Source organism: Nannochloropsis gaditana (genome assembly GCF_000240725.1).
Source record: "Nannochloropsis gaditana CCMP526 unplaced genomic scaffold scaffold426, whole genome shotgun sequence".
Classification (NCBI taxonomy): domain Eukaryota; class Eustigmatophyceae; order Eustigmatales; family Monodopsidaceae; genus Microchloropsis; species Microchloropsis gaditana.
In genome coordinates, this window is record NW_005803527.1 from 3,382 (window position 1) to 15,456 (window position 12,075).

Sequence of the window (12,075 nt, forward strand, 5' to 3'; positions counted from 1 at the left end):
AAATTTAGGAGCCCGCAGGCAAGGGTTCCACGAAATATCAAGGTCTTTCGTCCCCCGGCATATTCGTTGCCGAGGAGGGGTACTAAAGGCGACAAAATGGACGGAGGCAGCCGAGCAAGCCATCGCGTTCATGGACCAACTACTAGCACTCCTGAATACAAAGTCAAGCATAATAAATCAAGTCATGTACGCGGCATTTTATTGAATAGTCGAGCTCTTAAACTCTTGCTCTTTTTTCTAGGCTTCTTGTATGTAGGAGTCATCTTCTACTGTCGTTCCTTACTGCACGAGCGGGACGATGCATTTAAGAGCGAGAAATTGAAGTGGTCGAATGAACTTTATCGCCTACATGACCAGAGGAGTGAAGAACTGGCGCGGTCGAGAAAAGCGCTGACAGAAATGGAAAAGGTTCTTGAGCAGAAAGATGAGGCCTTGACCAAAGCAGAACAAAGACTCACTGCCATGCGCAACACTGCGGAGCGCCTCGATGAAAATCAGCTCATTCAAAGCCTGCGTGACCAGAATCTTCTCTTCAACCACCTGCGATGGGGAGAAGGACCGGTGCGCGTGTTGCTGGAGCTAGGAGGCAGCCCAGGCACGGTCGAGGAGGCGGAGGAAGTGGAGTTCGAGTTAGCGCCGTTCGAACTGCTTCCACACGTGACACATTGGTTCTTGACCCTGGTTGAGACTGGCTTTTGGGATGGCTGCCACTTGATTCGGAACGCTCCGCATGTCCTGCAATTCAACTGTCGAGGGCGTACTGCAGTATCAGGGAACCCCTCCCTTCTTGCCCGCGTCCCTGGCGCCGAGCACGGGCGAATCACTGGTCGCAAGAGCATTGTTTTCCAGGAATTTGCCCCGGATTTCAACCACTTGCCTTTTACACTGGGCGTGGCAGGGCGCCCGGGCGGCGAGGACTTTTATGTCAACCTGGTGGATAACACAAGGAATCATGGACCGGGAGGGCAAGGGCCCGAGCCCGATCCTTGCTTCGCGGAGGTGGTGAAAGGAAAGGACGTTCTGGAGAAAGTGCATCAAAAGTTGACAACTGGGTTCTTGAAGGAGGAGGATTTTGTGTTGATTCGTAGGATGCTGATAAAAGGGGAAGAGAAGGGAACTTAGCACGGGGCGAAAATAAGTCCTTCGCATCCACACATCCCTTGACTACGAAGCACGAGGGCATTTCATCGGTTGTAAAATAAGAGAGAACAGAAGTCGTGGAAACCTACGTCTCGGGTGTGCGCCACCTTGTTTTCAGGACACTTATAAACTGCACCTCTCGATTTACACTACGCTGCGAGACAGCGTCTATGGCCATCTCGCGCCATTCGTTCTCTCCTCTCATGTGTTCTTCCAAGCCACCCGTCCCCATCTACGCGTGACGGGAGTATGCAAAGGCACATTGGTTGATCCTCATGTGGCTTCTGCCCCATTCATATGAATCTGAATGAATGAGACTTCCAATTTTTTTAATAAACTAAGTGGTTATTGGTGACATATCATCGGGAGAATAAAAGGACCAAAAATAAGTCCCATTCCTTCCATAAAAGGCCTCAGTTTCCTCTACCTCTCTCACTAAACCAGTATCTTGAGTGCTCTATTCAAATCAGCGACGTGAATCTAAGCTCTCCCGAGAATATGCGTCCATAACATACTGCATAGCTCTAGCATACCTCCGCCATCCGTATCAGTATTCCTGAAAAGGATTTTGAATTGCTATTCTAAGAATGCTGCTTTCACGTCGTGGAAACCCTGTACATCTTTCTCTCCATCCACCATTCTCTCCCGGCCCTTCACTATTGTGGTTTCTCATACATCCATGAAGAAAGCCAAACTCAAGGCATCCTTCCCTTTCCTCCATCCCCACGGTCACTCCACGTCCATCGACGGCTCCGATGCTCTGCTCCAAGGGCCCTCCATCGCTTCTTTGGCAGTTTCTTTACCACCCCCGCTGCCACCGCTGCCGTCGCTTCTGCCGCTACTGCCGCTACTACCGCTACTGCTGTTACAATTGTCCATACTGTTGTTGCTGCTCCCGCTCCGGAAAGTCGTTACCGGCATTTTGGCTGATCCGTGAGGCGCTCCCAGAGGTCCGTTGTCATCGGAGGAGGAGAAGCTTCCCTCGTCGCTCCCATGGCTCCCCCCGCCCTGGCTGCTTTCAAAGCTGTTGGTGTCATTGTCGCCCGTTGCCCCCTTCTTGCTTGGGGCCGTCTCCGTGTCGTTGGAGGAGACGCACAGGGCTGAAAGGGACGAGGTGGAGGAAGAAGAGGAGGAGGACGTGGTAGCGGAGGCGGAGGAAGAGGAAACTGGCCGTGAAGATCCCATGATGGCAATCTCGGCGCGATTTGTATTGATATCGTCCTGAATGGTATGGCGACGGTGCACGTGCATTCCCCAGGAGTGATTGTGTCCTGCTCTTTCCTTCCCATCGTGGAAGCGGATAGACCACACGCATTCCGCCTCCGGCCCCGATGAATTCTGCGTCACCTCTGCTGCTCCCTGGCCGTCCAGTGTGACCACACCGTTGATGTCACCGAACCGGGCTCCCCCGTTTTGGGTTTTGAACGTCACGTTGGCGATCTGAAACATAAACTCGTTGGACGCAGGGTGGCCTGCGGGCAGGATCTGGGCAATGTTGCTGTTCGTGGACGAACCCGGTTCCCGTGACGTGAAGGTTTGACTGGAGCTCGTACCAGGGCTATTGGAAGAGGAGCCGGAGGGCTCGGAGGCATCCTCCCGGCCTTGGATGGCTGGAAGGGCGCAAGGAACCTGGGCAAGCTCCCACACGTCGCGTGTCAAGACCCTCCCCCCGGCCGTGGGAATGGAAACGGTCGCCTTTCCGCCCAGCCCAATCCCCGAGACACCGGCCACAGACGTTTTCCGGGGCGTCCCCGTCGTAGCAAGGCCCGGTGGCCTCTTCTCGGAGGAAGGGAGGCCTGCGCACGTCCCTTCCTTGTCCTGTGCGTCTTGTCCGTGTGCGCGTCGTCTCCCGGTAATCCCCGGCTTGGTGTTGCCGCCACTGCTCCCTTTACGCTCGGAGGCCCCCGCCTTATCCGCCATGACCGCCGCGGCCGCAACGGCAGCCTTGGTCCGACGGCTTCCCCCTCCTTTCAGAGGGGGAGGCTCCCGCTCATCCACGTGGCCGACACAAGAATCCATGGAGGAAGCCTCTCCGTCGTCCTCCTCGCCATCCTCTTCGTCCCCGTCCGCGTCCCGCCGGTACCCCTTGGCCAACTCTGCCATGGCTGCTGCCACCTCCAAGCCTGCGGACGCTTCCTCGGTCAGATTACGACCCTGGTTTAGGGCGCGGGCCGTCTGGCTGCGATGCTTTTCCTCTGTTCCTTTATTTCTTCCCACATTTGGCCGGGACGAATCTCCATTCACCGGGTCGTAAAGGTTTGCGGGCCCGTTCGATTCGGTAGATTCCGATGCAGCTTCCTCGGAAGAAGATTTGTCTCCTGATTTGCCACTGCTGTGGTCACTGTGGGCGTCGGTGCCGGAAAAAGTCGCGGGGCAGGACGGCGAAGAGGAAAACGAAGACGATGCCGTGGAAGCCTGTGACCTCTTGGCGTCCGCTCCTTCTCTGCCCGTCACCCTTTCCCCACTCCCCTCCTCCGAGACCTCCGAGAGGGCTGTCTCCCACGAACGCGTGAACCCAGGATCCTCAGCTTTGTTCCCATTGCTGGCCCCTTCTAAAATGTCCCGCCCCTCCTCCCTGGCATCCCGACGACTGGAGCTGGCCTCTTTGATCGCGGCCTGCCAGTCCATCACCAATTGCGACATTAAACGCTGAACACGCGTCTTGCTCTCCGGCACCAGGAGGTCATAGACACAACGACCCCGCAAGCTCGGGGAAGGCCAACCCAGCACCTGCTTCGTGCCGTGGGCGGAGATCACCTCCCCGGACGAGTATTCGAACTCGATGCACGTGGAACCTAAGCCATCAAGAATGGCGGCATGTGTCGAGAACAACTTGTTGGCTTCGATCAAGTCCTCCACCAAGTCACGCTTCCGTTTCCGACAGCGCTGGGCCGACTCCCGATTCAGCGCCCGCTTGAAGCGCTTCTTCTCGTCCTCCTTGCTCAGCACAGGGAGAGAAAAAGACTCGCCCGGGAAGGAAGGAGGAGGATGCGATCGATGCTCGCGTTGGAGCAGGTAAGGAGCGTACACCTTGGAAAGGGTGGCTGGGTGGGGGATGCTCGAGAGGGTCGGTCCCTTGTATGGAGACAGTGCATGCGAGTAAGCTGGATGGGATGGATGATGATGGTGGTGGTAGTGGTTGGGGTGGGGATGTTGCAGGTGCACACGGCTCTCCTCCACGCCATTGTACTGATAGTCAATCCCACCAGGCCTGCTTGCTTCCCCTACACCCTTGCTCGCGCCCGTGGCCAAGGCCAGGGTAGGTTGAAAAGAGCGAGAAGAGTGGTGGCATGTATGCGAGTAGATGGGCTGAGCATGGGCCTGGTGGTGGTGGGAGAGGCTAGACATGGTCCCCGGGTGGGGCGGTAGGGGAGCAGAGGTAGACGACAAAACCGACGCCCGAGGCAAGCTGGAAGGGGGAGAATGCGCGTAGTCCGGATGAAAGACTGTGGCTTTCTGATCTCCAGTCATGAAGGCCTGCAAACGCATGAAATCCGTTATGCTTTGGGGGGTAAGCTCCCCGCGCTGATCTCGCGCCGGAAGATGTCCCTGGTCAGCACGCGTGCGGCCATCCCCACTGCCCTTGATCGCTCTTTCTGGTGGCAAGTCCCGAACACCCCCTCCTGGATGCACGGACGCGTACAGATTTCTTGGTAAAGCCTGCTGTGAACTTATGTTCACGTCCTGTTCGTGTGGCACTGAGCTTTGGACTGCGCTCAACCCGGCGCTACGGTCGTTCCCATTAAGCGAATGTAGATGAGCTGTCCTAGCGGCTGTGCCCGCCTCCGCGTAATACTGACCCGGCCGGAAGGCATTGCTCGAGGAATGAGGCTGGCAAGACTTCGAATTAGGTGCAATAGAATGTGAGCAACTCCCGGAGGGCGGAGCCCCTTGTCCCGTCACATCAGGATTCGGGACGTACATGGCGCGAGACGTCACAGGCCGGGGTAATAAAGGTACGACATTCGCACGCCCTGTTCCCTGCAGTGCTGGAGTGGTCAGTGTCTTCCTATCTGTCGCCTCTCGGTTGCGTTCTGGTTCATCGGTGCCCGTCCTGGCAAGCGATGCACTCGACGTGGCGGGGGGAGGCCGCGAAGGCTCTGTACCCGCATCACCACCCTTACTCCCTGGTTGACGTTCTTGCCGCATGGGTGTCTTATGTCAAATCTGGCTCATGCCTTGTATAAATGTCCTTTTCTAGTTCGGTATATTCACGCTGTGGCCGCGGCTCCGCTTCCAGGCCCTCCAGTATGCCTGTCACGAGGAAAAAAGTATGAAAACGCGATATATACCAGGCACGAACGGTGCGCAAATCTATTCCACTTTTGTGTAAAATATCAGGAGGACATATAATTTCCAAAAATACGCGTCGACTGTGGTGTGTGCATGCCAAAAGGTTTCATAACAGAGGATGAACGCACATGGGTATCGCTTGCTCTAAATACACCAAAACAAAATGTGGCGGAAGTAAGAAGCGCAAGCACATCATTTTCATAAAAATCCGTCATGTATTGCATGCAAAATTCTATACATGAGTCGGAGTATCAAATGGCAGGATAATGTGTCTTTATGAAGTTAACAAAGGCAAGCACCATTTGCTTCCGCGTGGCGCTTCCGGAAGACATGGTCGTAAAGATCATTTTCCTTTTTAGAAGGAGAGAACAGGGCAATCGCATGTATTCATCCTTCAAAGGTGATAAAAACTCATAGCCATGTCCCTGTGGGCGCAAACATCGTAATGTATGCAAGCAAGTGGCCTCTTGCACATCAAATCAGGGCTCACAACCCTCTGGGTCTAAGACGCATGCGTACCCCTCTGAAGCTAATAAGCCACATGACACATCAAACGACAACCGCAACCTCGTAACAACATGGAAGAAAGTACAGCCCACCCGCCCCTGATTTTTTCGCAATGATGTGCAAAATACACCACTTGTATTTACCCAACATGCGTGGGCTCATGGTGGGGGGAAGCCGGCAGTCTTGTTCAAGTTTTTCACAAGGGGGGGAATGCGCGGTGTCGAAAGAAGCTTGCTACGCCTTCTCCGCCCGAAGGTCAAGCCTGGTTTTTTTCCAGTTTTTGGATCCCGTTGCGAGCGGACACATGCAAAGGCCTTGAATCCTTCTCATACACTCCCTATGTACATGGTGATGTGCCATGTGCCGGTCGGTGTGCGACCATTTGTCATGGGGGAAACGCCTGTCTTTCTTACACGTGGCAGTCCGCAAGGGAGAAGAAATCCCAAAAGCCCGGATATCGCCAGGGGAAAAACACAACGTGAGGTCTGGGACGCCGACGGCCACAACGAAACAATGGCGATAAGCCTCCAACATATGCTTGTTGTACTTTTGACGATGAATGTAAATAGGGTTTGAGTGGCCCCTCATCCACCGTCTTATGTGACAATCTTCTATTCAATAGTAATCCACCTCCCGCCCATATGGCTTTCCTAAATTAAAAAAAAAGTGTCTCAATCTGATCAGCCATCTCCGGCCTCTTCACAAACTTACAGGAAGAATTCGATATGTCTGCAACACCTCATATCATAACACCGGCTCAAATACAGAGCAAGTTGACCGAAGCGTTGCAAGCAGTGTTTGTTGAAGCCAAAGATATGTCGGACGGTTGTAAGTGCTCTGCCCATCGTATGTGTGGAAATTGTCGGGTGGTTTCCGACGAACCGTGCGTGTTAATTTCATTTCTGAGATAAGCTATTACGCCATGTGTTTCCCGTGTAGGAAATAACATGTAGAATATCACAGTCATAGCTAGTTGAGTTTTTTTGATGACTTGAGGATGGTTCACATTTTCTTGGGATCCCCTGCTGCACTTCCCACAGGTGGAGCTAAATTTGAAATCCTCACAGTTTCTCCGACATTCGAAGGAAGACCTCTTCTACAACGGCACCGAGCTGTGAATGCGGCTCTTGCGAAAGAATTGGAGCACATACATGCCATCACTCTCAAGTGTCTCACCCCAACGCAATGGGACGAGACGAAGAAATGCTAACCGGACACGTAAGAAGAGCGATACACGCAACCAAGTGGATAGTACAAAATGGCTGACAAGTTGCATGATCTCAATCAGATTGTTTCTTCTTCTTTCGATCCGCTCTCTGCTCCTTCCGGCCGTCCACCCCTTGACTATCATGAGCTTGTCTCTTTGTACCGAGCAACGTTCTTTGCTCTTCTTGGGATAATAATCCTGTAATACAAAAATTAAGTCCAATTAATCTTCTTTGGTCATCAAATCGTCAAGAGCTTTGGTCCCATGCGGGAAACGAGAACGATTGCATCCTCTATAACTCACCTAAAGCCTCCGCACGGTTAAGACACCACAACGCTCGTCCGACTTCTTCAGCATCCAAAGGCCTTGCAGTTCCTGACTTTGCCTTTTCCCCGGGTACATTAATCTCGCGACATTTTCCAATAATTGCCCTTTGAAAGACCAAGTACTCAGCTAGGTTGTATTTCAGCTTCCCATTCTGGCCACTTTCGTCCAAAACAAGCATGGTTGGCTCGTCCGCCATGAAGGGAAATAAGTCGGGGCGATAGGCCGCTAGAAGAGCCGAAGCGGTCGCCGGCCCAACGCCTTTGAGTTCTGCCCCAGAGAAAATCGTCACCGCGTTTGAAATGTCACCTTTTTGTGCCGCTATCAGGGCTGAACGGCTGATGCGTTCCACGGTACCAGAGTCGTTTCCCCTGACCAGGTTCATCAACGGCCGCATCTTTCCCCGTGCAAGCTTCCATTGCATGGTTTGAACAAGTTCTTCTTTCGTTATCCAGCAATCATTTCCTTTGTTTTCAGACTGGCGTCTTTGAAGTGTTGCGGGAAAGGTTTTCCGCCAAAAATTGTCGAGCTTTACCAATTCTTTTTTGCCAGCTCTCTCCATGGCTACGATGCACGCCTGATAGTGCGCATCGATCGCATCTCGAAAATCTGACGCACTTGACGCAGTTTTCCACAAGCGTAAGGCCGTAATACCATTCTCCATGGGCATTGAGATTCCGGGAAAGGCGCTCTTCCTGTCCCAAAAAGTCGGAATCGCTCAAGCAAGCTCTTGGGAGACAAGGACACAGGTTTGGCGTAAGCGTTTCAGGTTCAACGTCAAGCGCGACGCGCAGCTCGAGGTACTCACACCGTGTTGGACTAAGACCTGTAAAATTGTCGTTGATATGGTAAGGGTCCAAAATGGATTTGGACCGTAAAACTCGAAAATGTTTGAGTTTTTGGAAAGCTAACGATAGTAGGCAACCTCCCCGTATAACCTACAAGCCGCCCTTGCTATTGATATCTAACGAGCGTATACGTGCTATTCATGCGCAAGCACATACATTATTGATATAGCTTGATACTTCTGGCTTCTTAAACTATCGGTGTTGCAAAAAAGCTTTTCCCTTAGCTTTCACAGGGATGGATGCCTCCGCAACCAGTTCGCCTCCTCCATCATCTTTTCTTGACCGTCACCGTAAGCAGCTTGAATCGGTAGGCTTTCCACCAACACTGTACTCCCGCCTGGAGTCAAAGCTTGTGGGGGAGACTTTTGATGCGGGAGACACCTTTGGGGTCGTGGAGGATGAGTCTCAAAGACGTGCAGTGGTATGTAGTGCTGCCAACGGGCTGGAGCCGCAGTGCGACGTCTGGTTAATCGACCACTTGTACTCCTTTCAAGTTGAGACCTACCGCCAGGACCTCCAAAAGCGTCCTGAGCTGCTTTCCCGGCTGGCAGTCATGATGGGCTTGGAGGAACCACACGAGGACGGGATCTTCGAGGAGGAAACTCCTGAGACCAGTATGGAAAAAAATCCCATCCCTCCCCTTGCTTCCGTCCCTACGCCAGGGCTTCGAGCGGAAAAAAGGCCAGACAGCTTAAATCTGAACGAGGAAACGCTTTGTCTGCGCCGACCACACCGGCGGGAGAGGCCCACATTGTACGAACAGGTTTGCGAACAGATCTGGCGCTACGTCTCTTCCTACCGGCTGGTGGACCCCGGGGACCCATTCAAATTCAAAACCGTGTGGTTCGTCAAGGACGAGTTCGGCTCTGCATTTCAGCACGCACCTCCGGCGCTGGTGAATTTTCGCATCTCTCCCTTTATATATTTCCCACCGACGGGGAGCCTGAAAGGGGCCATGGGCTACTCTTTGGCTTGGCCCATCGCGAACATTGCGGAGGGCGAGGAATGCACACACGACTACGCGTTTGGCTGCGCCGATGTGCGCGACAATTCCATCACCCAGGAAGAAAAATTCTTAAGGTGGATGAAACGGGCATGCAGGCTAGCTGTGTGGTTCGAGTTGCCTTTGTCCGTTCGCGCCATTTTCGAGGCCGCTCACGCAGAGAGAAAGCAGCTTTTCCTCTCCTTGGCTGTGTCGGTCAATGCTGCCTCGAAGCCCGTTGCGGATCCATCCACCGCACTTGCCGCGCACTTCAGCCGCTCTTGGCGGCATTCGCCACTGGTCTTGAGGGTGTACAACGATAACGGCCAGGTTCTCCGGCATTTGAGCCGCGCAGACGTCCAGCGGGCGGCAGAGCCCGCCGAGGCCGACGTACTCTGGGTTTACCACACGGCCATTACTCCCCACTACCGACGCAGGCATGGGCTGGGATTGGACGTGGTGGTGAGCCAGACGGGGGGCGACGAGTGTCTGGTCTTCAAACATCTGCTACCCCTGACGGCCACTCGGGCTCCCGGCAGCCAGGCCTGGCTCCCTGATACGTACAATATGGAAACGGAGACTGCGGCATTCATCCACGAGTACTCTCGACGGAGCGATGAGGCACACAGGAGCGGGGAAGGGGCCGAGCACCCACCCCACGCCCAGGAGCACGGTCCGAGCACTCCCCTGTCCCCTCTCTTCATTCTCAAACCGTGGAACCTGGGTCGGTCCATGGACTCCGCCGTTGCCGATTCCCTCCCTCAGGCTCTCCAACTGGCCAAGACATGCCCCAAAGTGGCCTCTCAGTATGTTTATGACATTGCGACCGTCAACGACAGAAAATTTGACGTGCGATACCGCCTTTTTGTGCGAGCATGGGAGCCGTTGGAGATTTTTCGGTGGGTGCACTGGGGCGTCCGTGTATCCAACCATCCCTACTCACTGGCAGCGGAAAACATCAATGATTTTCAGGTGCGTGGGCCATTTGGTCGGAAGAAATTAAGGGAGGGCAACGTCGGGAGGATGCTGTCGTGTGTTGCCCTGGCTTTGAGGTAACTGAGCGACGGAGGGGACGGCACGTTGCTGTCATAACACTGACAATCTTGGGTCCCGCCCTCTTGTTTTAGGCTCACTTCACAGTCATGGACTATGCCGGATACACGCAAACGCCCGTGTCGGAGACCGACTTTTTGGAAGCTTTCGAGCGGGACAATGGAGGCGTACCCTGGTCGGAGGTGGACTCCAAAGTCGAGAAAATCATCAAAAATCTTTTTGAAACTGCCGCCATTCTCATCCTGGAGCGGACAGGGAGAGAAGAAGTAGCGCAATCGTTTTCTTTTTACGGTGTGGATGTCATGGTTACCAAGGATTTGCAGCCCAAAATTTTGGAATGCACGTTCGGTCCAGATTGCGCATCCGCCCTCAAACTTGACGCAGACTTCTACAATAAGGCTTTCGGGATTATATTCCGAGGTGAGGAGTACGAGGATTTCCGACAACTGTAAAACTTCTGATGTTGCGCTTGAAAGCACATGCGTGTCTACGAAGGGAAGACTGACGATCAAACACATATTTACGAGAAAATCAAAACAAAATAGAAATAAATAAATTTAAATGAATGTGTCAAAATCCTTCGTTTCTTAATGTCAGCCCGGGAAAGCATGCCATTGAGTTTTCATAACATACCTCCTCTACATGGGCCAAGGTGGTGTCATGAATCCCAGCCAAGATCTGTGCCACACCCCGGATATGGCAGGGCTCGTTGCGGCCCTTGACGCACTTATCCCTTGACCACTTCTCCTTCTTGACCGTCTCAAACGTCGCAACCTCCGCAGACCCACCCGACGTCAAAAATTTGGTCCCTGCATGAGTGGGGCGTACATCGCACCAAGGTGCGTCTGTCTCAAGCAATGTCTTTTCCAAAGGGATGCTATTCTTGATCGTCATAAGCTGGTCCCCAGTTTTAAAGGAGCATCCATTTAGCCCTATATAAACCTTCTCCATGCTTAACAACGTCTGTGCTTCGGTGCAAGGCCCCGTAAATGAGTGCACTACACCTTGAGAAAACCTGTGCCGATGCTGTTGCAGTATGTGGACGAAGTCCTCCCCACAGTTTCGGTTATGGAGGAACATGGGTAACCCTGTCTCCTCAGCTAAGGTAAATTGGGCTTCAAACCCCTTCAGTTGCGTAGATTTCTCACAAAAATGCAAACGATCGTAGTCCAAACCGCACTCTCCAATGGCAACAACATTCCCTGTCTTTTGCCCATCTTTGATCAAGTCAAGGAGCTCGTCCATGTGTGCTGCCATTCCATCCTCAGCCTCCACCAATTCTTTGCAGCGAGTAGGATGGACGCCCACAGTGGCGAATAAACGGGGATCTTCGCTTGCCAGATTTAATGCTGTACGGGCCTCATTGGCTGTACCAGCTGTGATGATGATGTGGCTCAACCCCGCTTCCCATGCACGTGCTAGGACCCTGTCCAGGTCCGGCGGATGTTTCTGGCTCCCATTATACTTTCCTTGATACATGTGATCGGTTAGATTACAACCGATGTCAACAAAAGGCATGCTCAATACCAATAAATTATCAGGCCGTTGTCTGTCGTTCGGTGAGATGTGCTGCGAGATGAATGTCAAATGACAACTAGGAAATTGAGACCTCGGCTCCGAAGTAGGTCCAAGCCGGTCATGATAAAGACGATACTAGAGATGATTGCGATGCGATGCAAATAAAGAAAAAAATCTGCCATGGCCCACCTTTATACCCCCCC

At 53.1% G+C, this 12,075-nt stretch overlaps 3 protein-coding genes across 3 annotated transcripts; all 3 read right to left on the reverse strand.

Moving 5' to 3' along the window:
- Positions 1-846: 846 nt before the first annotated feature.
- On the reverse strand, positions 847-1,250 carry NGA_2042600 (uncharacterized protein; the record flags this gene model as incomplete). Its single annotated transcript, XM_005854656.1, has 1 exon — positions 847-1,250. A coding segment is annotated over exon 1 (303 nt), but the record flags the coding sequence as incomplete, so codon positions are not given.
- A 6,080-nt stretch (positions 1,251-7,330) lies between these two features.
- NGA_2079300 (uncharacterized protein) lies at positions 7,331-8,208 on the reverse strand (the record flags this gene model as incomplete). Its single annotated transcript, XM_005854657.1, has 2 exons — positions 7,451-8,208; positions 7,331-7,345 (listed from the first exon to the last, which is right to left on the reverse strand). Coding segments are annotated over exons 1-2 (706 nt in total), but the record flags the coding sequence as incomplete, so codon positions are not given.
- A 2,779-nt stretch (positions 8,209-10,987) lies between these two features.
- On the reverse strand, positions 10,988-11,911 carry NGA_2079600 (dnase-like protein; the record flags this gene model as incomplete). Its single annotated transcript, XM_005854658.1, has 1 exon — positions 10,988-11,911. A coding segment is annotated over one exon (924 nt), but the record flags the coding sequence as incomplete, so codon positions are not given.
- Positions 11,912-12,075: the final 164 nt, after the last annotated feature.